This window comes from Oratosquilla oratoria, chromosome 1, assembly GCF_046742065.1.
Source record: "Oratosquilla oratoria isolate Oo_2021 chromosome 1, ASM4674206v1, whole genome shotgun sequence".
Classification (NCBI taxonomy): domain Eukaryota; kingdom Metazoa; phylum Arthropoda; class Malacostraca; order Stomatopoda; family Squillidae; genus Oratosquilla; species Oratosquilla oratoria.
Genome location: NC_134777.1, coordinates 57,417,686 through 57,441,197, shown reverse-complemented (window position 1 = coordinate 57,441,197; position 23,512 = coordinate 57,417,686). Strand labels below are relative to the sequence as shown.

Genomic DNA, 23,512 nt, shown 5'->3' with positions numbered 1-23,512 from the left:
GTGGTGATCACACCTTGGTCCATGGGCTGGATGAGTGCTGTCATGTTTTTGGGCAGAAACATCACATCTATGTTGTCTGCCCAATCTTCCATGGTTGTTGGGTGGCTTGGGGCATTGTCAACCAGCAGGAGGAAACAGTTGGCAAGGTTTTCTTTGGCAGTATAGTCACACAGTGCAGGGGACAAATAATTTGCAACATAATGCTGGTTCATAGAAGGCATCATCCAGGCCTTCTTGTTAGATCTATATATCGCTGGGAGATATTCTTTCTCATAGCCCTTAAGTGCCCTTGGGTTTTCACAGTAAAGGCATCAGCTTCAGATCCCCTGCTGCATTACCACCCAGCACCAGGGTTAATCAGTCTTTGGATGCTTTAAATCCTGGCATTGTTTTCTTTTCCTTAGCAATAAAGGTGCCTTTGTTTTTTGGCTACCTCCCATATAAGGGGGAAAAAAGCCTTTGGTATATGTATGTAGCAATAAATGTTCTGGATGACATTTTCTTCCAATACAGGCCAGTCTCGTTGTAGTTTATCACCTTTTGGCATTGTAGCTACACTCTTCAATATGTTTTTTCAGTGTTGTTTTTTTTGTTGTCGTTCCCTAGACTGTCTCTCCGAGCAGTCCCGTCTCCCCAAGGAATGCCACAGCCGAAACTGGGTTTTCCCACAAATCCTATATTGAGTGTATGTTGTGTGTATGTTGCGTGCGTGATTGTGTATAATGCAGTCTTCCATTATGTGTTGTATGGTATGGAGTGAAGTGTTACATCCTGGGCAGCTGTTCACAATGCAGTCATCCAGCCTCTTCTGGTAGCTTAGAAGTGCTGGGTGGTGGCTGCACCGCAGTCTGGCCAGGTGGACTCTGTCCTTTCGTGGGAGAGAGGATTCAGAAGGGTGGATATCAGGGGGTCTGGCATGCAGCAGTGTGTTGTCTTTCAGTGTGTTAATGGAGCGGTGAGTGATATGATTATGAATATGTTTCCAGAGGCTGGTATTTGGTGGTTGTGGAGGAAGAGAAGAGAGTATCTGTGTGTGATACAGGTCTTTGGGTGTTGTTTTAATGTTTCTTGGTGTGTGTGGGTGTTCTGCTATGTAGTGTAGCGGGTGTAATGTGTTTGTGGTGGCTGTGGCAAGTGTTTGTATGCCTCTCATGTCTAGGTGGTCCTTGACTTTGAGGACTTTTGTTTCATGGTGTAAATGGTCTGTAGGTATTGTATTTGTGCAGCCTGTAATTGTTTTTAGGGCTTTGTTTTGTATGATTTGAAGGGTGTTGTGGTGTGTCTCACTGAGATTAGGAGCCCATGCAGGACTCGCATAATTCATCACTGAGCGTATGCATTGTTTGTATATTGTTGTATTAGTTTCTTTGTTTTATCCAAATGTTGTTCCAGTGATTGACTTAAGTGCGTTAAGTCTAGGTGTGCATTTGTTTTTTATGTTTGTGATGTGTTGTTTGAAAGACATGGATGTTGGTTTGAATGCTGCAGTGGCAGGCTCATCAGAACTTGCTGCCTCATCAGTCATCTTGATGTTGCGTAAGGTTGCTCGGGCTTTAAATTGGTGGAATCAACCCATACTGGCACTGAAAGTTGACCCATCCTGAACTTCATGTCCCTTCTTATGTAGATCATTACAAATTGAGAGGGCTTTCATTGTCACAAAGGAGGTAGAAAGAGAATTGCTGTGGTGAGACAGATCATCAGTCCACAGCCTTAAGAGGCTTTCCATTTACTCCATATATTGGTTCCCTCTGCCTCATCAGTGTCTTTGCCATTAATATCACTGTTTCACAGGCTTTCTTTACACTGTCTCCTTGTTTGATTATTGTGGAGACAGTTGATTGGAGCAACTGCATGATTTTGGCAATGGAGGTTGCCCCTTCACCTCCCTCATGATGCTTAACAATTTCAGGTTTTTTCTCCAACAATAGACTCTTCCTTGGTCTTTTGGGATTTATTTCACTAGTAGTTGTTGTTGCAGGCAGCTTGGAAGCCATCACATTATGTATTACTCTTGTAAAAGCAACAGTAAATGTGAAATAGTAACACAAAACACAGACACAAATACATGGGCAGAGGGAGTAAACACAATAAAGAGCAGAAACAAGCTTTTTTGGGTGGCTGATGGAGTGTGGGTGGCACTGTGATCACGATGTGTTTGTTTACAGTTTGGTGATTGTATAATCAAGTGCCTACATTGAAAAATGAGCAAGTAGTATCAATTCAAAAGGATTATATAAATGAAATATCAGATATTGAACCATTGAATAGTGAGGGAAACCTGTACTATAATATCTTGTATACATTTGTGTTCATTTAGTTGGTATTTGTTTGTTCTTGGTAGTTGTGTACAGGCATTAGGTTTCAGAATTTTTAATTGTCTTCTGTATCTTGGGTACAGTAACCTGGAGCTCTTGGAAACTGTTGTATTGGATGGATGGCCAGTACGTGGTGCTGGGGAGAGTAATCTGAGCATGCTTTTGCCCAGAATGCATCACTTGGATGTATCTGCATCCTTGCTGTCTACCTGGGAGGAAGTTGCTAGCATTACTAAACAGTTGCCCAGTCTTCGTTTTTTGAATCTCAGGTGAGTTAAGGGCTGATTAGCTATTCTGTTTAAGTTTATATGTATATGTCCATCCATCCCACATATATCAAACCCAAGTACACTAAGTTCCAGTAATCACACAAAAAAAAGAATCAAACATATTTAGATCCCAAAACAAGTACTCTGAGACTAAACACCAAACTCCCTACTCTGCCAAATCCTAACCCTAAGACAATGATTTGGGGAAAAAAAAGTGTTTATGTACTATGGGGGTGATGTCAACCTTGATAATTACCAGTGATGTAATACATTACATAGTGGAAATGTCATGGCCAGTAATATCCCTCAACTTTGCAGTGAAAACATGCTCCAGCTGCCTGCCTGTAAAGCCACATCATCTGAGTTGGTGAGGAGCCTTGAGCATGTGGAACACCTAGTTCTTAACAGGATGATGGTGTATTCATGGGAGGACCTCCTACTTTGCTGCCAGTTCTTCCCCAGACTTAGGAAGCTACAGGTCAGATGTTGTTTTCCTCTGAAAATACCAAGATGTCAGGAACATGTACTTGCATGGATTAAAGAGTGTAATGAGGAATAGACATTTGGGAATGGATGCTAAGAGGAGACTGTATGAAGGAGTGATTGTGCCAACAGCACTGTATGGGGCAGAAACATGGAGCATAAGAGAGGAAGAGAGAAGGAGTTTGAATGTGTTTGAGATGAGGTGTCTGAGAAGTATGATGGGGGTTACTAGACTAGATAGAGTGAGAAATGAGGAGGTGAGGAGGAGAACAGGGGTGGAAAGGGAGTTGGGAGATAGGGTTGATGAAAGAGTATTAGGATGGTTTGGACACATGGAAAGAATGAGTGAAGAAAGACTATTAAAAGAGGTATGGAAGGCAGACGTGGAGGGAGTGAACATGAGGGGACATCCTTGGATGAAGTGGATGGATGGGGTGAAGGGGGCTTTGGGGAAGAGGGGAATGTCTCTTGAGGAAGGACGGGAGAGGACAGAAGACAGGGGTGAATGGAGAATTGTTGTATATGGATGATGTTGTGATGCATGAGGTGGAATGGGCAGGGGGATGGGGGGTGAGGTAGTATGTGTGAGCAAAATTTAACACAGCCCGAAGGGATTTCTCCCCATCTTCTACTTTTATGAATGGGGCGACGGAGAGGGGGGGTCGCCGATTTAATGAAGCGGCCTTGCTGTGGATGTGCTGTGTCTTGCGACACTGCTTCTGACCCAGGGCAGTGGACAAGAGCCAGGGATGACCCATCATCCAGGAGGTGCTAAGATAAGAGGGAGGGTGGAGGGGTGTGGAGTGTATTCAGGAATGGAATGGGTGGGAATGATTTTATGCCTTTTCCTTTTTGGCTACCTCCCTTGTAAGGGGGAAAAAGCCTTGGTATATGTATGTATGTATATATATATATATATATATATATATATATATACACACACACAAGGTCTGTTAGAAAAGTATCAGACTTTATTTATTTTATCTATTTATTTTTATTATTATTTATTTGTTTATTTATTTCTATTTATTATTATTATTATTATTATCTTTTTTTTTTTTTTTAACCAAGAGCGATTGCCCGAAGGGATTTCTCCCCGTCCTCGCCTTATATGCAGAGGGGGACGGAGAGGGGGGTCGCCGATTAAATGAAGCGGCCTTGCTGTGGATGTACTGTGTCTTGCGACACTGCTTCTGACCCAGGGCGGTGGGCAGGGTGCAGGGATGACCCGTCATCCAGGAGGTGCTCAGATGAGAGGGAGGGTGGGAGGGGTGTGGAGTGTATTTAGGGATGAAATGGGTGGGAGTGTTTTTATGCCTTTCCCTTTTTGGCTACCTCCCTTGTAAGGGGGAAAAAGCCTTGGTATATGTATGTATGTAAGAGCGATTGCATGAGCCGACCTTGAACCTTCGTGCATATGCGTGAATTGTTTTCCTGCCTGTCGATAGCGTCAGTTGCTGGCAAGCAGCATTTGCAGGAAGTTGTTGTTGTTGTTGTTGTTGTCGTTCTCTAGACTGTCTGTCCGAGCAGTCCCGTCTCCCCAAGGAATGCCATAGCCGAAACTGGGTTTTCCCACAAATCCTTTATAGAGCGTATGTTGTGTTGTTTGCGTGCATGATTGTGTATAATGCAGTCTTCCATTATGTGTTGTATGGTATGGGGTGAAATGTTACATCCTGGGCAGCTGTTCACAATGCGGTCATCCAGCCTCTTCTGGTAGCTTAGAAGTGCTGGGTGGTGACCGCACCGCAGTCTGGCCAAGTGGACTCTGTCCTTTCGTGGGAGAGAGGATTCAGAAGGATGGATATCAGGGGGTCTGGCATGCAGCAGTGTGTTGTCTTTCAGTGTGTTAATGGAGCGGTGAGTGATATGATTATGAATATGTTTCCGGAGGCTGGTATTTGGTGGTTGTGGAGGAAGAGAAGAGAGTATCTGTGCATGATAAAGGTCTTTGGGTGTTGTTTTAATGTTTCTTGGTGTGTGTGGGTGTTCTGCTATGTAGTGTAGCGGGTGTAATGTGTTTGTGGTGGCTGCGGCAAGTGTTTGTGTGCCTCTCATGTCGAGGTGGTCCTTGACTTTGAGGACTTTTGTTTCATGGTGTAAATGGTCTGTAGGTGTTGTATTTGTGCAGCCTGTAATTGTTTTTAGGGCTTTGTTTTGTATGATTTGAAGGGTGTTGTGGTGTGTCTCACTGAGATTAGGAGCCCAAGAGTTGGGGGCCAAACGGCAGCAACTACCCCTGGCCACCGGCTCTACGCAGGTGGCACCGATCCCCAAGAGGAGCTACGCCTACCTTGGGGAGTACCACAATCCTTTGCAGGAAGTAGTGTGTAGTGCTCTCTGTGGTTTTTCATTGCAAGGAAAATGACGACTGGTATTTGGTTTCCAGGTTGTGTCTGTACACCCAGGACTCGTCACCAGTGATTATGGTATTCATGAAGGTAAAGATTTGGCCATGAAGAGAGTGGTGGCAATATTCGTGCTGAATCTGCTGATGGCAGAGCAAAAGCAACTTCGTGTTGAAGTCTCATAGGATATGCTGGACTCCACAAACAGTGACCCCAACTTCATGAATACCATAATCACTGGTGATGAGTCCTGGGTGTATGGGTATGACCTGGAAACCAAATACCAGTCGTCATTTTCCTTGCAATGAAAAACCACAGAGAGCACTACACATTACCTCACACAAATGCTGCTTGCCAGCAAATGACGCTATCGACAGGCAGGAAAAAATATACACATACGCATGAAGGCTCAAGGTTGGCTCATGCAAGCACGTTTAATTCAGATCCATCAGGTTTTTGCAAAAAATAAAGTCGGGCAATTTTCTAACAGACCTCATACATCACACACATATACACACACAAATGATTCAAACAACTTTTCCTATGATAAACAAATAAACAAAATTGTCGAAGAATCCTATAACTTGCAAAGATCAATAAAAGCAGCATTTACATATTTGGACGAAGAAATTATTAAAAAATATTAGTCACACTGACAAGGCCTAGACTAGAATATGCGGCGACATTGTGGTCACCCAGTACCAAAAAGAACATAAAGAAAATAGAAAGAATCCAGAGAACAGCCACAGAAATGGCTCCTGCACTTTCAAACTTATCATATGAGGAGAGACTGGCTAAATTGGAGTTACCGACTCGGAGCAAAGAAGAGAGAGAAGTGACCTACTAACCATCTATAGCAGGGGTTCTTAACCTTTTTTCTCCAATTCCCCACTTTTTAGTGAGCCAACTTTCCATTTCCCACCACAGCATCGGTCTTTGACAAATTCGATTTTAATCCATGCAGTGTTTAGTATATAAATATACAGTGTTGTCACTTTTACCCAAACATGACTTACAATACCTCATATATTGGTTGTTTTTGTTATTAAAACAGTCTGTAAATGGTTGTGATTTGTAAAGTAAGTCAACATTTGGATGTAATGTATTAAATTTTGAAGCACTATCGATTATTTGTGGGTGGAAACAACTTCACGAAATGTGACAACAAGAAAACACCAGAAACAAACAAAAAGAAACAAAAACACATCGATTAAAAAAAAAAGACAGTGGTTCTTCTGTCCAACCGGTCATTCCCCACTTGGCAACTCCACCATTCCCCACCAGTGGGGAATTCCCCACAGGTTAACCCCTTCCATACGGTGCCACACACGTAGGCGTCATGAGGAGCAAGTGGATTCGCGACGCTGCCATATCGGCGTCTTGATTATATTTATTGTAGTCGCCCCTGTGTTTTTACATTCTCCCATATGCGCCCTGAATCCCATTCTCTGTGGTTTTCAAAATTCGCGGGTGAAAGAGAGAACGATCGATATAAGCGGTGACTATATCTTATAATGCAAATATTATTATGTTACGTCATACGGCTGGCATTGGCTGCTGCCCGCGAGATTTAAGTCCCGTACTGAAGTGGTTAAGAACCACTGATCTATAGAATCATGAAGGGCACAGAAATACTCAGTTGAGAGGACTTGTTAAATTGGGACAAGGGAAACACAAGAGGACATGGAAAGAAACAAAAAACATAGTTATAGAAGAGATTTGAAGAATAACAGTTTTCCATATAGTGGTGGACACTTGGAACAAACAGGACGAAAAAATAGTGCGTGCAAAAACCATTCATGAATTTAAGAGCAAACTAGACATTGTGAGATACAAATGCAGGATACCACAAGCCCCCTGCTCGTAAAATACAACTAGGCAAATGTAAATATATATATATATATACACACACACACACAGGGTGTTTGGGATACATACATACATACATACATACATACATATACCAAAGGCTTTTTCCCCCTTACAAGGGAGGTAGCCAAAAAACAAAGGCATAAAAAAACATTTCCACCCATTCCATCCCTAATACACTCTACTCCCCTCCACCCACTATCCTCCCTCTTATCTTGGCACCTCCTGGATTACTGGTCATCCCTGGATCTTGTCCACTGCCCTGGGTCAGAAGCAGTGTTGCAAGACACAGCACATCCACAGCAAGGACGCTTCATTAAATCGGCGAACCCCCCTCTCCATCCACTCATGCAGAAAAGGAGAAGACGGGGAGAAATCCCTTTGGGCTGCGTCAAATTTTTCTCACACATACTACCTCACCCCCCATCCCCCCACTTATTCCACCTCATGCATCACAACATCATCCATATACAACCATTCTCCATTCACCCCTGTCTTCTGTCCTCTCCCGTCCTTCCTCAACAGACATTCCCCTCTTCCCCAAAGCCCCTTTCACCCCATCCATCCATTTCATCCTAGGTCACCCCCTCATGTTCACTCCCTTCACATCTGCCTTCCATACCTCTTTTATTAGTCTTTCTTCACTCATTCTTTCCATGTGTCCAAACCATCCCAATACTCTTTCATCCACCCTGTCTCCCAACTCTCTTACCATCCCTGTTCTCCTCCTCACCTCCTCATTTCTCACTCTACCTAACCTAGTAACCCCCATCATACTTCTCAGACACCTCATCCCAAACACATTCAAACTCCTTCTCTCTTCCTCTCTTATGTTCCATGTTTCTGCACAATCACTCCTTCATACAATATCCTCTTAGCATCCGTTCCCAAATGTCTATTCCTTATTACACTATTTAATCCACAAAGGCATTTACTCACTTCTCTCAATCTACATTCTACCTCCACCTCCACTCTACCCTTTCCTGACATATTCGCACCCAAGTATCTAAATCTATCCAGTTCCTCCAGTTGCTCTCCCTTAATGCTCACTTCCAGTCTGCTGCCACTTTCACCCCTTGTACATCTCATCACCTTACTTTTACCCACATTTATCTTCAACTTTCTTCTTTCACACACTCTCCCAAACTCTGTCACCAACTTCCTCAATCCCTCCTCTGATCCTGCTACAAGTGCAATGTTGTCCGCAAACAACAGCTGGCTCACCTCCCACTTTTCTCCATTTTCTTTAACCATCTCCAATCCCTGACCCACCACCCTTGCATTTACCTCTTGCACCACCCCATCCATGTATAAGTTGAACAGCCAGGGTGACATAACACATCCCTGATGAAGTCTCACCTTTACCTCAAGCCACTCACTCTCTCCATTTCTAATCCTGACACATGCTCTACTACTCTCGTAAAAACTCTTGACAGCTCCTAGAAGCTTTCCTCTTATCCCGTATATCTGGAATACCTCCCACAGTGCCTTCCTGTCTACCCTATCATAAACCTTTTCCAGATCCATAAAAGCCCAAAAAACATCCTCACCTTTTCCTATAGCTTTCTCACATATCTGTCTTACCACAAAAATCTGATCTATGCAACCTCTACCTGTCCTAAATCCACACTGCTCCTCACCAATTACTACCTCTCTTCCTCTCCTAATCCTTTCAATCAAGATCCTCCCATAAGCCTTCCCAACTACACTTAACAAGCTAATCCCTCTGAAACTACTACACTCACACTTGTCCCCTTTTCCCTTGTAGAGTCGCACTGTACAGGCATTCCTCCAGTCCTCCGGCACTCACCAGCCAGTTCACCTCGTTTTTTTAGACATTCTGCATGGGATAAATGTGATAATTTTTTTATCTTCTGTTATTTCAGAACCATTTGAAGGATTTAATAGCTGTAAAATGCAACAGATATCCAATTCTGTGTACTATTGTTGGGTGTGAGAGCAAGAGAGCATGGACAATTTAGAAAGCACTGGAATATTGGAAGAAAGTGACTTGCATCATGATGATTCATGCTGGATTAAAAAATTCATTAAATTTAGGTGCACCTCACTGCTCCTTGAATACCGTGAAGGCCATGAAATGTAGGCTGGAGAATTGCAACGGAGGTGTGGAATTAGTGGCTAACAGGAAGGATCACAGCAGGCGTTCTGACTCTGTCCACACAGCGAAAGTTGTTGAGAAGCTGCAAAACAAGGTGCGGCAAGATCCAGGCAAGGCAATGCAGACTTTGGCAAGAGAGATGGCATCTCTCGAAGGACACTATGAAGGCCGCGTGCTGCAGCTTCAGGTCCCACCTGGAGGCTGTGGTGGAGGCTCAGGGTGGATTCTTTGAGTGAGCTGTATTTGGCAAAAGATCCTCCAAGAGATGCACTTTGAATTTTGAGAATACATCAATTTTTGGCCAAGATATTACTTTTTTCTCTCTCTTCTGAAAAAGTGTAAAATTTATCCTGAACTCCCTGTAAACACACATACATGTATACATATGTCCATACCAAAAAGCCTTCCTTCTTATAAGGGGGTGGTCAATCAAAGCATACATCCATCCTCCACCTATCCAAAACCCATTCATCACACATAATCAATAATAGCACTCCATTGATGAAAATCCAATATGATGGCCATGGCCAAATTATATGGGGCCACAGGTCTCCAATGGGTAGCATCTAAAGTTTGGTTTCCTATTGTAATATCTCATAAAGATACTGACTCTTACATACATACATATACCAAGGGCAGCCAAAATCAAAAGGCATAATTCCATTCCCACCCATTTCATCCCCACCCACTCCACTCCCATATTGATTCCTAACTTAGGAATTCTGTTGTCTTCTCAGGTTGCTTTTAATGATTTGGAAGAACTAGGACCTATTCCTGAGGGTCAGCTAAACACATTAGAAGACCTGGATGTTGGAGCGAATCTTTTCACACAGTGGAAGACCCTTTGCCACCTTGGCTCATTGCCCAAGTAAGTGATAAAGATATTTATGAAATGACTAGCTCTTTGACAGGTATTAATTGCAGATGCCAGAGATTATATATTGCTCTGTGCCATCATGTGATATGCCAAGACTTTTTGTGCACTCCCTCCACAAAAAGACCTTGGCTCTGTCTTGTTTAAAAGTTAAAGAAAAGTGTACCTAACTGTTTGATTGTATGGCACACTGGTAAAGTGAACTGACTTTAGAAAATTGTAGTTGGACACAATATATTTTCTTAAACGTGAAGTATTTGTTATCTCTAGGATCAATGTATGGCTTTTGGATGAATGTTGGGTGGGTATATGCTTTGGCTTAGCCACCCCCCCTTATAAGGGCAAAAAGACCCCTAGGTAGATATATATGTATGGTTTTATCTCAGAAATTTACTACATGTGTTTGTGAAGTCTCTTTGTGATGTCTAAATCAGTCTTTTTATTTTGTTTCAGGTTAAGTCAGATGAATGTGAATGACTGCAAACTGCAAAGTATTGCCTTCCCTGAGACACCCGTGGGTGAAAAAACTAAGCTTTTCCCAAAGCTGTCCTTCCTAATGGTTGCTAATAATCCACTTGATGTGGTAAGTAGTTGTTAGTGTTCTGCTGTCATGTGTAGTCACTCATACTAGATATGGCTTGACTTGATTACAATTGTATTTTTCTAGATTTATTTATGTTTTAGTTTCCTAAAAAAAAAAAAAAGTTGAATAAAACATAAATCTATCTATCTATACAGGGAGGAAGCCAAGTCAGACATATACCTACTCTGACCCTTTCCGTTCCCATCCACCACCCTTTCCTTCCTTTCATCTTTATATCACAAAACATAAATACATACATATATCAAGGGCTTTTTACCCCTTACAAGGAAGGTAGCCATAGTCAAAAGGCATAATTCCTCTCCCACCCATTTCGAACAGAGCATAAATAAATTTAGAAAAAAGCAATTTTAATCAGTTCAGGTCCAATCTAGTTTGACTGCCTACACATGACAGCAGAACATTGTTTTTTGACTTGGCTACCTTTCTTGGAAAGGAAAAAAAATTTGTATATAGATTTTTTTTCCTTCTTCTTTCTTTCCTTCTGTCTTTAGCGGTAATTCCCAAATTTTGAATTTACGTGTTGCAGTGGACATCGGTTGGTGAGTTGAACAAGTTGCCATCTCTGGAAGAACTTATCATCACCCATGAAGGAGAAAAGGACCTATTTTTCCAGGAATTCACATTTGCACGAATATTTAATCTTAAGGTAAGTTGGGGTTGGTTATGCAAATTAAAGTAATAAAGTGTTGTGGAGCAGGCACACAATCTCTCAGTGAAGAAGTTGTACTTGTTAGAAATATGTCATTTAGATAACTAAGAATATCATTGATATCCACATTTTTACAATGTCCCACACTAACAGTCCCTAGACAACAACACAATATATCTTTCCTGAGTAACTTATGGTCCCACCCAGCTGTTGCCAATTACCTGAAGAATGCTGGTCTTCTGCAAGAGAGACCAGGGGCAACAGATTGACTGACTTTTTATTTAGTATTCTCAATTATTTAAATGCCCCATGAATAAGATGTTTTGGAAAGAAATTAAGAGAGGAAGAGGAGGCAAATCAAGTAGAGAAGAAAAGGTAAAAGGTGCAGATGGAGAGATGATAATGGAAGAGAAGGCAGTAAGGGGAAGATGGGCAGAATATTTTAGGGAGTTGCTAAATGTGAAGGAGGATAGGGAAGGAAAGATTGCTGCAGTGGGAAGTGCGAAGAAAATGAGAGTGATGAATGAGGAGAATGGAGGAGAAATAAGGAAGGATGAGGTGAAGGCAGTTGTTAAGATGATGAAAGCAGGTAAGGCACCTGGTCTGAATGGATGCCATGCGGAATGTCTGAAAAAGGGAGGTACAGTGATGGTGGACTGGTTGGTGAGGTTATTTAATGTTTGCTGGAGAGAGGGTAGAGTGCCGGAGGACTGGAGGAGTGCCTGTATAGTTCCTCTTTACAAGGGAAAAGGGGACAAGTGTGAATGTAGTAGTTTCAGAGGGATTAGCTTGTTGAGTGTAGTTGGGAAGGCTTATGGGAGGATCTTGGTTGAGAGGATTAGGAGAGGAACAGAAGGAGTAACTGGTGAGGAACAGTGTGGATTTAGGACAGGTAGAGGGTGTGTAGATCAGATCTTTGTGGTAAGACAGATATGTGAGAAAGCTATAGGAAAGGGGAAGAATGTTTTTTGGGCTTTTATGTATCTGGAAAAGGCTTATGATAGGGTAGACAGGAAGGCACTGTGGGAGGTTATGCAGATATACGGGATATGAGGAAAGCTTTTGGGAGCTGTCAAGAGTTTTTATGAGAATAGTAGAGCTTGTGTCAGGATTGGGAATGGAGAGAGTGAGTGGTTCGAGATAAAGGTGGGACTTCGTCAAGGATGCGTTATGTTGCCCTGGCTGTTCAACTTATACATGGATGGGGTGGTGCGAGAGGTAAATGCAAGGGTAGTGGGCAAGGGATTGGAGATGGTTAAAGAAAATGGAGAAAAGTGGGAGGTGAGCCAGCTGTTGTTTGCGGACGACACTGCGCTTGTGGCAGGATCGGAGGAGGGATTGAGGAAGTTGGTGGCAGAGTTTGGGAGAGTATGTGATAGAAGAAAGCTAGAGATAAATGTGGGTAAAAGTAAGGTGATGAGATGTACAGGGGGTGAAAGTGGCAGCAGACTGGAAGTGAGCATTAAGGGAGAGCAACTGGAGGAAGTGGATAGTTTTAGATACTTTGGGTGGAAATGTGGCAGGGAAAGGTGGAGTGAAAGTGGAGGTAGAATGTAGATTGAGAGAAGCGAGTAAATGCCTTTGTGGATTAAAGAGTGTAATGAGGAATAGACATTTGGGAATGGATGCTAAGAGGAGACTGTATGAAGGAGTGATTGTGCCAACAGCACTGTATGGGGCAGAAACATGGAACATAAGAGAAGAAGAGAGAAGGAGTTTGTGTTTGAGATGAGGTGTCTGAGAAGTATGATGGGGGTTACTAGGCTAGATAGAGTGAGAAATGAGGAGGTGAGGAGGAGAACAGGGGTGGAAAAGGAGCTGGGAGATAGGGTTGATGAAAGAATATTAGGATGGTTTGGACACATGGAAAGAATGAGTGAAGAAAGACTAGTAAAAGAGGTATGGAAGGCAGATGTGGAGGGAGTGAACATGAGGGGACGTCCTAGGATGAGGTGGATGGATGGGGTGAAGGGGGCTTTGGGGAAGAGGGGAATGTCTGTTGAGGAGGGACGGGAGAGGACAGAAGACAGGGGTGAATGGAGAATGGTTGTATATGGATGATGTTGTGATAGCATGAGGTGGAATGGGGGGGTGGATGGGGGGTGAGGTAGTATGTGTGAGCAAAATTTGATGCAGCCCGAAGGGATTTCTCCCTGTCCTCTCATTTTATGCAATGGAGGGACGGAGAGGGGGGGGTCGCCGATTTAATGAAGCGGCCTTGCTGTGGATGTGCTGTGTCTTGCGACACTGCTTCTGACCCAGGGCAGTGGACAAGGTGCAGGGATGACCCGTCATTCAGGAGGTGCTAAGATGGGAGGGAGGGTGGAGGGGTGTGGAGTGTATTCAGGGATGGAATGGGTGGGAATGATTTTATGCCTTTTTCTTTTTGGCTACCCCCCTTGTAAGGGGGAGAAAGCCTTGGTATATGTATGTATGTATGTATGAATACTATTAAAGAAGACCTTTGAAATAAAATTAAGCTTAAACTGCTGAATTTGAATGATTTGCAGACTCTTAACAGAACATACAAGTCACACAAGGAAAGAAAAGATTGTGAGTTGTTTTACCTGAAGACTTTTGGCAATGAGTGGTATACAAGTGGAGGTACTGATGACCTAGCAACTGCTAAACCAAGTCAAGAATTTATTCATAAGCACCCAACTTTCTTGCAACTCATTAAGGGTAAGCATTCAAGTGCTAGTGTTGAAAATTGATATAAATAAAGGATTAGAAACACTCGTATCCAGATTTGACAATAATTCCAAACTACACAGGCTAGCAGATGATCAATCAATTTACCATGGACCAACACTTCTCCTAGTTTCCTTGTATGTTATTTTGAAACTCGAGAAGAAAGTTTAATTGAATGATGTCAAGAAGCAACTTATTTTTGTGTTGATTATCCTTCACAGAGCATGGGGCTCCAGTGGATGAGTCCCATCACAAATCACTGGTCAAGCAGAAGTTGAAAGACCTTAAGATTGAGCTCCTCGTGACTGCCCCTGATAAGCCTGATGTGTTACCTGTGACACGAAGCTTCCTGTCCATCACCAAGGTTGGCAAGGTCAAGATGATGCTTCGGAGGCTCCTCAAGATTAATGCCAGAGCAACAGTTGATGTCACATATGTGCCAGCAGATGTAAGGAAATTTTGTTTTTATTATTTCATATATGAGGAAAGACATGTCACTGTATAGAGCAGACTGGAAATTTGAAGGAAGGGTGTAGGAAGAGCCTAAATATGTTTTAGATTAAGTGTAAGAAGGAATGGGTGAAGTGTGGATATATATATTGACTTGGCCACCCTTCTTATAAGAGAGAAGGCCCTTTTGGTATATGTATGTAGTAGAGCTTGTGTGAAGTTCAGGAATGGAGAGACTGAATGATTTGAGGTGAAAGTAGAACAGCACCAGGATTGTTTCATGTTGTACTGAATGTTTAGTATGTCTGTGGATTTTAGTACTGGATGGAGGATTCCTAGTTTTCTCACTTTGTCACATTTAGTCACTTTCTATGACACACCTGGAAGCATGGTAATAACATTCTTCACCCCTCACCATATACATACATGTTCCTCCAGAATTGAAAAGTTAAAAACGTTTTAGCTCCATGAGGAGCTAAAATGAAAGATAGGAAAGAGTGGTGGATGGGAGTGTGCACTTGCCTTTTGATTTGGCTACCTCCTTTGCAAGGGGAAAAGGGCCCTTGGTATATAGATAGAAAAACATTGAAAGTGTTCTCAGAATTATAAAACCAATATAATATAAATGACATGTAACTTTCAAATGTCATATGACATCACATTAAGATAATTGTCTATCACTTGTCATGTGATAGAAGATGAAACTCAAAGCTTTAACATGACTTTAACATTTGGTCATTCATGTTTGTATTCACGTCATCATGTATGATTTTTCTCACTTTTTTATTTCTTGTTCTTTTCCAGAGTAACAAAATATATGAAATACCACTGGACAATGACATCAAGGAGCTTGATTTCTTTTCAATTAATAATGGTGACACTTTGTGTGTGAGATGGCAGTAGGCCCCAATTATGTCTACTGTGGTTGTGTAAACAAGGAACATTCTAGAATGAAGTCAAGATACAGAAAAAAATAGTGCTATAGACTGGTCACAGTGATATTAGGAATGGAAACTGAGAAAAAAAATATATATATATTCCTTTTATTTTCTCACACATTTTGACATGCTACATAAAGGTTTTAGGTTAAGTTAAATCTAACTCATAGATGCTCTCTTGGTATTGAGTCTTTCAGTACCTTGAAAATATTTCTTTTTCAGAGAAAATTACAACAAAATGAGCTTCTTGTATAGTTTCATTCAACCTTTATGACAGAATTTTGTGTTTTTTATTAAAAGTAACATTTGTTGGTGTGACATTGATGTTAGAGTATGATATTGTATTTTTTTTTAATATAGATAAATAAGACAAAATTGTGAGACTGGAAAAAATAAAAATTAATCTACTTTGAAAGTGAGGCCACTTCAGGGGAATTTTGCAAGGGATGATAAAACTAATTATATTGCAAAAGACTGTGATAAAACTACATAATGCTTTTGTGTTGTACATTACAAAAGAAAAGTGTTTTTCTCTATTAAGATAACCAGAATCAGGAACAAGAAAGGATGTTTTCCTAACCTTCCCAACCAGTGTGATGTGTCTTCAATCTTGAGGTCCTGAGATGGGAGGGATGATTGGATGAGGTTTATTTTTTATGTGGCTGTGTGTTTTCACTTTTTGTTTTGTTTTGGTTCCAACTCAGGGCAGTGGGTAGGATACAGGGATGACCCATCATCCATGAGGAGCTAAGGTAAGGGGGAGGAAAGTGTGGTGGGTGGAAGTGGGTACTTGCATTTTGTCTTGGCTACCTCATGTGTAAGAGGGAAAAAGCCCTTGGTAATGCACCCCAGTCCCCTTGTAAAGGTTATTTGGTATATATTGATCAATTTAGTTTCAAAATTGATACTTCAGTAACTAAGCATGGGTCCTCAGCCCATTCTGAAATGGGGTAAGAAAAAGAATATGGGGGCTTTTTCCTAACTTAAATTATTTTTAGATTTTGATATATTTTTGATGGTGGAGATGTGTCTAGAAAGAGAGTTGATGATAGCAAATACAGTGTTTCAGAAGAAAGTCGAGCATAACTACACATGGGAGAGGGTGGTAGACAGAGCATTAATGGACTATGTAGTGGTATATAGGAGTATAATAGGAAGAGTTAAGAATGTACATGTTCTCTAAGGGGAGAGAGTGGAGGAATATCAGATCATTTTTTGGTGGAAGGTAAGTTGAAAGTGGAGGATAGATGGAGAAAGAGGAAAAGGACAAAAGGTAGCGAGGTGCTTAGAGTGAACTCTTTAAAGGAGAAGGAGTACAAGAAGCTTAGAGAGGAGTGGAAGGGAGTGAAGGATAGAGTAGAGCTAGGAGTGGAGGAGGAATGGGGATGGTTCAAGGAGGGAGTCACAAAGTGTACAAAGATGGTGTATGGAACAAGAAGGATGGGAGGAAATGGAAGGGTAGTGAATGGTGGGATGAGGAAACAGAAGGTTGTAGAGGAGAAGAAGTGAGCTTTCACAGATTGGTTACAAAATAGGACAAGAAAGTCATATGAGAGGTACAAGAGAAGAGAAGTAAAGGAGGCAAAGAGGAGAGCAGATGTGAAATGGGGTAAGAGTATGACAGAAAATTTTGAAATTAATAAAAAATGTTTTGGAAAGAAATTAAGAGGTAAAAGGTGCAGAAGGAGAGATAATGGAAGAGAAGGCAGTAAGAGGAAAATGGGCAGAGTATTTTAGGGGGTTACTAATTGTGAAGGAGGATAGGGAGGGAAAGATAGCTGTAGTGGGAAGTGCTAAGAAAATGACTGTGATGAGTGAGGAAAATGGAGGAGAAATAAGGAAGGATGAAGTGAAGGCAGTTGTTAAGATGATGAGAGCAGGTAAAGCACCTGGTCTCGATGGATGCCATGTAGAATGTCTAAAAAAAAGGAGGGACAGTGATGGTGGACTGGCTGGTGAGGTTATTTGATGTTTGTTGGAGAGAGGGTAGAGTGCTGGAAGAGTGCCTGTATAGTTCCACTCTACAAGGGAAAAGGGGACAAGTGTGAGTGTAGTAGTTTCAGAGGGATTAGCTTGTTAAGTGTAGTTGGGAAGGCTTATGGGAGGATCTTGTTTGAGAGGAATAGAAGGAGTAATTGGTGAAGAGCAGTGTGGGTTTAGGACAGGTAGAGGATGCGTAGATCAGATTTTTGTGGTAAGACAGATATGTGAGAAAGCAATAGGAAAAGGTAAGGATGTTTTTTGGGCTTTTATGGATCTGGAAAAGGCTTATGACAGGGTAGACAGGAAGGCACTGTGGGAGGTATTGCAGATATATGGGATAGGAGGAAAGCTAGGAGCTGTCAAGAGTTTTTATGAGAGTAGTAGAGCATGTATCAGGATTGGAAATGAAGAGAGTGAGTGGTTTGAGGTAAAGGTGGGACTATGTCAGGGATATGTTATGTCGCCCTGGCTGTTTAACTTATACATGGATGGGGTGGTGCGAGAGGTAAATGCAAGGGTGGTGGGTCAGGGATTGGCTTTTATGGATCTGGAAAAGACTTATGACAGGGTAGACAGGATGGCACTGTGGGAGGTATTGCAGATACTGTATATGGGATAGGAGGAAAGCTTTTAGGAGCTGTCAAGATTTTTTATGAGAGTAGTAGAGCATGTGTCAGGATTAGAAATGGATAGAGTGAGTAGTTCAAATTAAAGGTGGGACTTTGTCAGGGATGTGTTATGTCACCCTGGCTGTTTAACTTGTACATGGATGCAAGAATGGTGGGTCAGGGATTGGCTTTTATGGCACTGTGGGAGGTATTGCAGATACTGTATATGGGATAGGAGGAAAGCTTCTAGGAGCTATCAAGAGTTTTTATGAGAGTAGTAGAGCATGTGTCAGGATTAGAAAGGGAGAGAGTGAGTGGCTTGAGGTAAAGGTGGGACTTCATCAGGGATGTGTTATGTCGCCCTGGCTGTTCAATTTATACATGGATGGGGTGGTGCAAGAGGTAAATGCAAGGGTGGTGGGTCAGGGATTGGAGATGGTTAAAGAAAATGGAGAAAAGTGGGGGGTGAGCCACCTGTTGTTTGCGGACAACACTGCACTTGTAGCAGGATTAGGGGAGTGATTGAGGAAGTTGGTGACAGTTTGAAAGAGTGTGTGAAAGAAGAAAGTTGAAGATAAATGTGGGTAAAAGTAAGGTGATGAGATGTACAAGGGGTGAAAGTGGCAGCAGACTGGAAGTGAGCATTAAGGGAGAGTGACTGGAGGAAGTGGATAGTTTTAGATATTTGTGTGTGAATGTGGCAGGAAAGGGAGGAGTGGAGGTGGAGGTAGAATGTAGATTGAGAGAAGTGAGTAAATGCCTTGGTGGATTAAAAAGTGTAATGAGAAATTTGGGAATGGATGCTAAGAGGAGATTGTATGAAGGAGTGATTGTGCCAATAGCACTGTATGGGGCAGAAACATGGAACATAAGAGAGGAGTTTGAATATGTTTGAGATGAGGTGTCTGAGAAGTATGATGGGGATTACTAGGCTAGATAGAGTGAGAAATGAGGAGGAGAACAGGGGTAGTAAGGGAGTTGTTGTTGTTGTCGTTCCCTAGACTGTCTGTCCGAGCAGTCCCGTCTCCCCAAGGAATGCTACAGCCGAAACTGGGTTTTCCCACAAATCCTTTATAGAGTGTATGTTGTGTTGTTTGCATGCATGATTGTGTATAATGCAGTCTTCCATTATGTGTTGTATGGTATGGGGTGAAGTGTTACATCTTGGGCAGCTGTTCACAATGCGGTCATCCAGCCTCTTCTGGTAGCTTAGAAGTGCTGGGTGGTGGCCGCACCGCAGTCTGGCCAAGTGGACTCTGTCCTTTCGTGGGAGAGAGGATTCAGATGGGTGGATATCAGGGTGTCTGGCATGCAGCAGTGTGTTGTCTTTCAGTGTGTTAATGGAGCGGTGAGTGATATGTTTATGAATATGTTTCCGGAGGCTGGTATTTGGTGGTTGTGGAGGAAGAGAAGAGAGTATTTGTGCGTAATAAAGGTCTTTGGGTGGTGTTTTATTGTTTCTTGGTGTGTGTGGGTGTTCTGCTATGTAGTGTAGCAGGTGTGATGTGTTTGTGGTGGCTGCGGCAAGTGTTTGTGTGCCTCTCATGTCGAGGTGGTCCTTGACTTTGAGGACTTTTGTTTCATGGTGTAAATGGTCTGTTGGTGTTGTATTTGTGCAGCCTGTAATTGTTTTTAGGGCTTTGTTTTGTATGATTTGAAGGGTGTTGTGGTGTGTCTCACTGAGATTAGGAGCCCATGCAGGACTCGCATAATTCAACACTGAGTGTATGCATTGTTTGTATATTGTTATAGTAGTTTCTTTGTTTTGTCCAAATGTCGTTCCAGGGATTGACTTAAGTGCGTTAAGTCTAGGTGTGCATTTGTTTTTTATGTTTGTGAGGTGTTGTTTGAAAGACATGGATGTATCGTATGTTACACCAAGAATTTTCGGTGTGTTTGTGTGTGGTATTAGAGTGTTGTTGATGTAGAGATGAGGTATGTATTTGTGTTCTATTGTCTAGTAAGGGAGTTGGGAGATAGGGTGGATGGAAGAGTATTGGGATGGTTTGGACACATGAAAAGAATGAGTAAAGAAAGACTAGTAAAAGAGGTATGGAAGGCAGATGTGGAGGGAGTGAACATGAGGGGGCAACCTAGGATGAGATGGTTGGATGGGGTGAAAGGGGCTTTGGGGAAGAGGGGAATGTCTGTTGAGGAAGGACAGAAGACGGGTGAATGGAGAATGGTTGTATATGGATGATGTTGTGATGGATGGGGGTGAGGTAGTATGTGTGAGAAAAATTTGACGCAGACTGAAGGGATTTCTCCCTGTCTTCACTTTTTCTGCATGGGGGGACGGAGAAGGGGGGTCGCCGATTTAATGAGGCAGCCTTGCTGTGGATGTGCTGTGTCTTGCAACACTCCCTCTGACCCAGGGCAGTGGACAAGATGCAGGGATGACCCGTCATTCAGGAGGTGCTAAGATAGGAGAGTGGAGTGTATTAGGGATGGAATGGGTGGGAATGGTTTTTATGCCTTTGTTTTTTGGCTACCTCCCTTGAGAAAAATGTGACACAGTCCAAAGGGATTTCTCCCCGTCTTCTCTTTTTCTGCATGAGGGGACGGAGAGTGGGGTCACTGATTTAATGAAGCAGCCTTGCTGTGGATGTGCTGTGTCTTGCGACACTGCTTCTGACCCAGGGCAGTAGACAAGATGCAGGTATGACCCATCATCCAGGAGGTGCCAAGATAAGAGGGAGGATAGCGGGTGGAGGGGAGTGGAGTGTATTAGGGATGGAATGGTTTTTATGCCTTTGTTTTTTGGGTACCTCCCTTGTAAGGGGGAAAAAGCCTTTGGTATATGTATGCCTGTATATATTATATTTTCATAAGTTGAAGGTAAAAGTAAGCTGATGAGGTGTACCAGGGGAGAAGATGGCAGCAAGTTGGAAGTCTTAAAAGAGAGAGGCTGGAGGAAGTGGATAGCTTTAGGTATTTGAGGTTGCATGTGGCAGGAAAGAAAGGAATAGAGGTGGAGGTAAATTGTAGACTGAGAAGTAAGAAAATGTCATGAGAAATAGGCCTGTGGATGCAAAGAGGAGATTATATGAAGGGGTGATTGTGCTGACAGCACTGTATGGAATCTAAGAGAGGAAAATTTTAATTGTATTTGAGATGAAACGTCTGAGGAGCATAGTACAGTAGTGGTTGCAAGGATGGATTGAATGAGAAACAAGGAGTTGAGGAGAGCAGGGGTGGAAAACAGCAGATACTGATGAAGGTATGAGTACGGTATATTGGGATGGTTTGGGCACATGGAAAGAATGAGGGGGGAAATGATAGTAAAAGAGGTGTGGAAGGCAGAGGTAGAGAGAGTGAACTTGAAGGGATAACCAAGGATGAGATGGATGGATGGGGTGAAATGGGCATTGATCAAATGAGGAATGCCTGTTGAGCAGGAATGAAGAAGGTAGGCGATAGGGGTTAATGGAGAATGGTTGTGTATGGGTGATACTGTGATTCAAAGGAGTGGTTATGTGTGAATGATATTTTGACACAGCCCAAAGGGTTTTCCCCCTGTCTTCTCTGCATGAGGGGACAGAGAGGTGAGGTCACCGATTAAATGAAGCAGCCTTGCTGTGGATATGCTGTGTCTTGCTGCATCGCTTCTGACCCAGGGCAGTGGGTGGGATACAGGATGATATGTCATCCATGAGGAGCTAAGATGAAAGGGTGGTGGATGGGAGTGGTACACGTCTTTTGACTTGTCTACCTCCCTTGTAAGGGGTAAAAATCTGGTATGTAGATAGATGTTTTCATAAACTTTGTCCAAGCTGTTTTGTCAACAGTTATGATTGTAGTAAAATAACACTTGTCTTAAAAGAGCTCCACATTTTCATTACTGAGATGAACCTAAACATCAACAGCATCACAAAATTTTGCATGAGTTGTTTCAGTTTGTACACAAGAACCACATAGCACTGATACAAAATTAACACCTCAGTCCACCCAGCTCATATTCACTGAAAATACCATGGTCAGGTCAGCACAAGTGGACTTGTGACAATGATACACAACAGCATGCCTTTATCCACAAAAATAGAAATTAGGTAATTATAACTGACACCACAACAGAAATAATCACAATCCAGATAAAATTTAGAACATCACATACATCTACATACCACCTTACATGTCAGGACCATGGGGTTACACCACTGATTTCTACTTTTCAACACACCAACAAACCACATACTGGCAGGTGACATGAATGTACAACACCAGTTTGACTAAATATGCAAGCAGTTGAGGAATCATTTTTAGTTAGTAAGGTGTATGGAATGGATTCAATTGAAAGGATTAGGAGGGGAATAGAACAGTGTGGGTCTAGGAGAGGAAGAAGGTTTGTAGATAACTTTTTTCTAATAAGACATATGAGAAAAGTTTTTGGCAGAAGATAAGGATGTCTTGGGTTATGACTTTGGAGAAGGTTTATGATAGAGGTTATGGAGTGAATTATGAATGTATGTGATGTGGACAAAACTGTTGAAGGTAGTCAAAAGTTTACATGGATAGAAGAGCTTGTGTGAGGGTCAGGAATGGATAGAGTAAATGATATGAGGGTTGCTGCACTAGGGTTATGTAATGCCACCATGGTAGTTTAACATGTATATGGATAGAATGGAAAGGGCACTACGTAGGGCTTTGGAGTTCATGAGTGAGAGTGGGGTGGGAGTCAAATAATTTGCAGATGACATTCCACTTTTGGCTGAGGATAGAATGAATAAGTTGGTGACAAAGTTTGGGAGGGGATAAAGATAAAAGTAAATGTGGGGAAAAGTAAGATGATGAGATGCACAAGGAGTGATGATGGTGGTGTGGAAGTGATTTTGAAGTATTAGAAGCTTGAGGAAGGTGAGAATTTAAAATATAATGAAAAATGTAGTGACAAATACTAAACTGGGAATAAATGGAAATACAAGATTGAATGAGGGAGTGAATTTGCCTACGGCACTGTATGGAGCGGAGATGTGAAAGTTAAAGGAGACAGAAAAGAAAAACCTAAACGTGTTCAAGATGAAATGTCTAGGAGATATGATAGGTGTTCCGAGGACAGATGGAGTGAGAAATGTAGAGGTGAGGCAGAAAGCGGGGGCGCAAAGAATGTTGTTGGATCGAATATATCAAACAGGAAATAAAATATAAAAAAAAGACGAAAAACAGAAGTGGATGGAGTAAACTTGGGAGGAAAACTAAAAAAGAGGTGCATGGACGGGGTGAAGGGGATAGGAAATGGAATGATTGATTGATACCCAGCCTTTGCGTTTATAAATTAATTGCAAGGTCAACAAGAGACCTTTCGCTCACCA

At 42.2% G+C, this 23,512-nt stretch overlaps 1 protein-coding gene across 3 annotated transcripts in view; it reads left to right on the top strand.

Annotated features, from left to right (window-relative positions):
* The window catches only part of Tbce (Tubulin-binding cofactor E), a 39,330-nt gene extending 23,471 nt beyond the window's left edge, over window positions 1-15,859 (top strand). For all 3 annotated transcript variants that reach the window (XM_076189716.1, XM_076189664.1, XM_076189755.1), the window contains 8 exons: window positions 2,402-2,587; window positions 2,906-3,065; window positions 10,144-10,274; window positions 10,734-10,863; window positions 11,411-11,530; window positions 14,044-14,215; window positions 14,446-14,672; window positions 15,479-15,859. In XM_076189716.1, coding sequence (XP_076045831.1) covers window positions 2,402-2,587; window positions 2,906-3,065; window positions 10,144-10,274; window positions 10,734-10,863; window positions 11,411-11,530; window positions 14,044-14,215; window positions 14,446-14,672; window positions 15,479-15,577 — 1,225 coding nt within the window. In that variant the 3' untranslated portion in view covers window positions 15,578-15,859. The remainder of the gene's footprint in view (window positions 1-2,401; window positions 2,588-2,905; window positions 3,066-10,143; window positions 10,275-10,733; window positions 10,864-11,410; window positions 11,531-14,043; window positions 14,216-14,445; window positions 14,673-15,478) is intronic.
* Window positions 15,860-23,512: the final 7,653 nt, after the last annotated feature.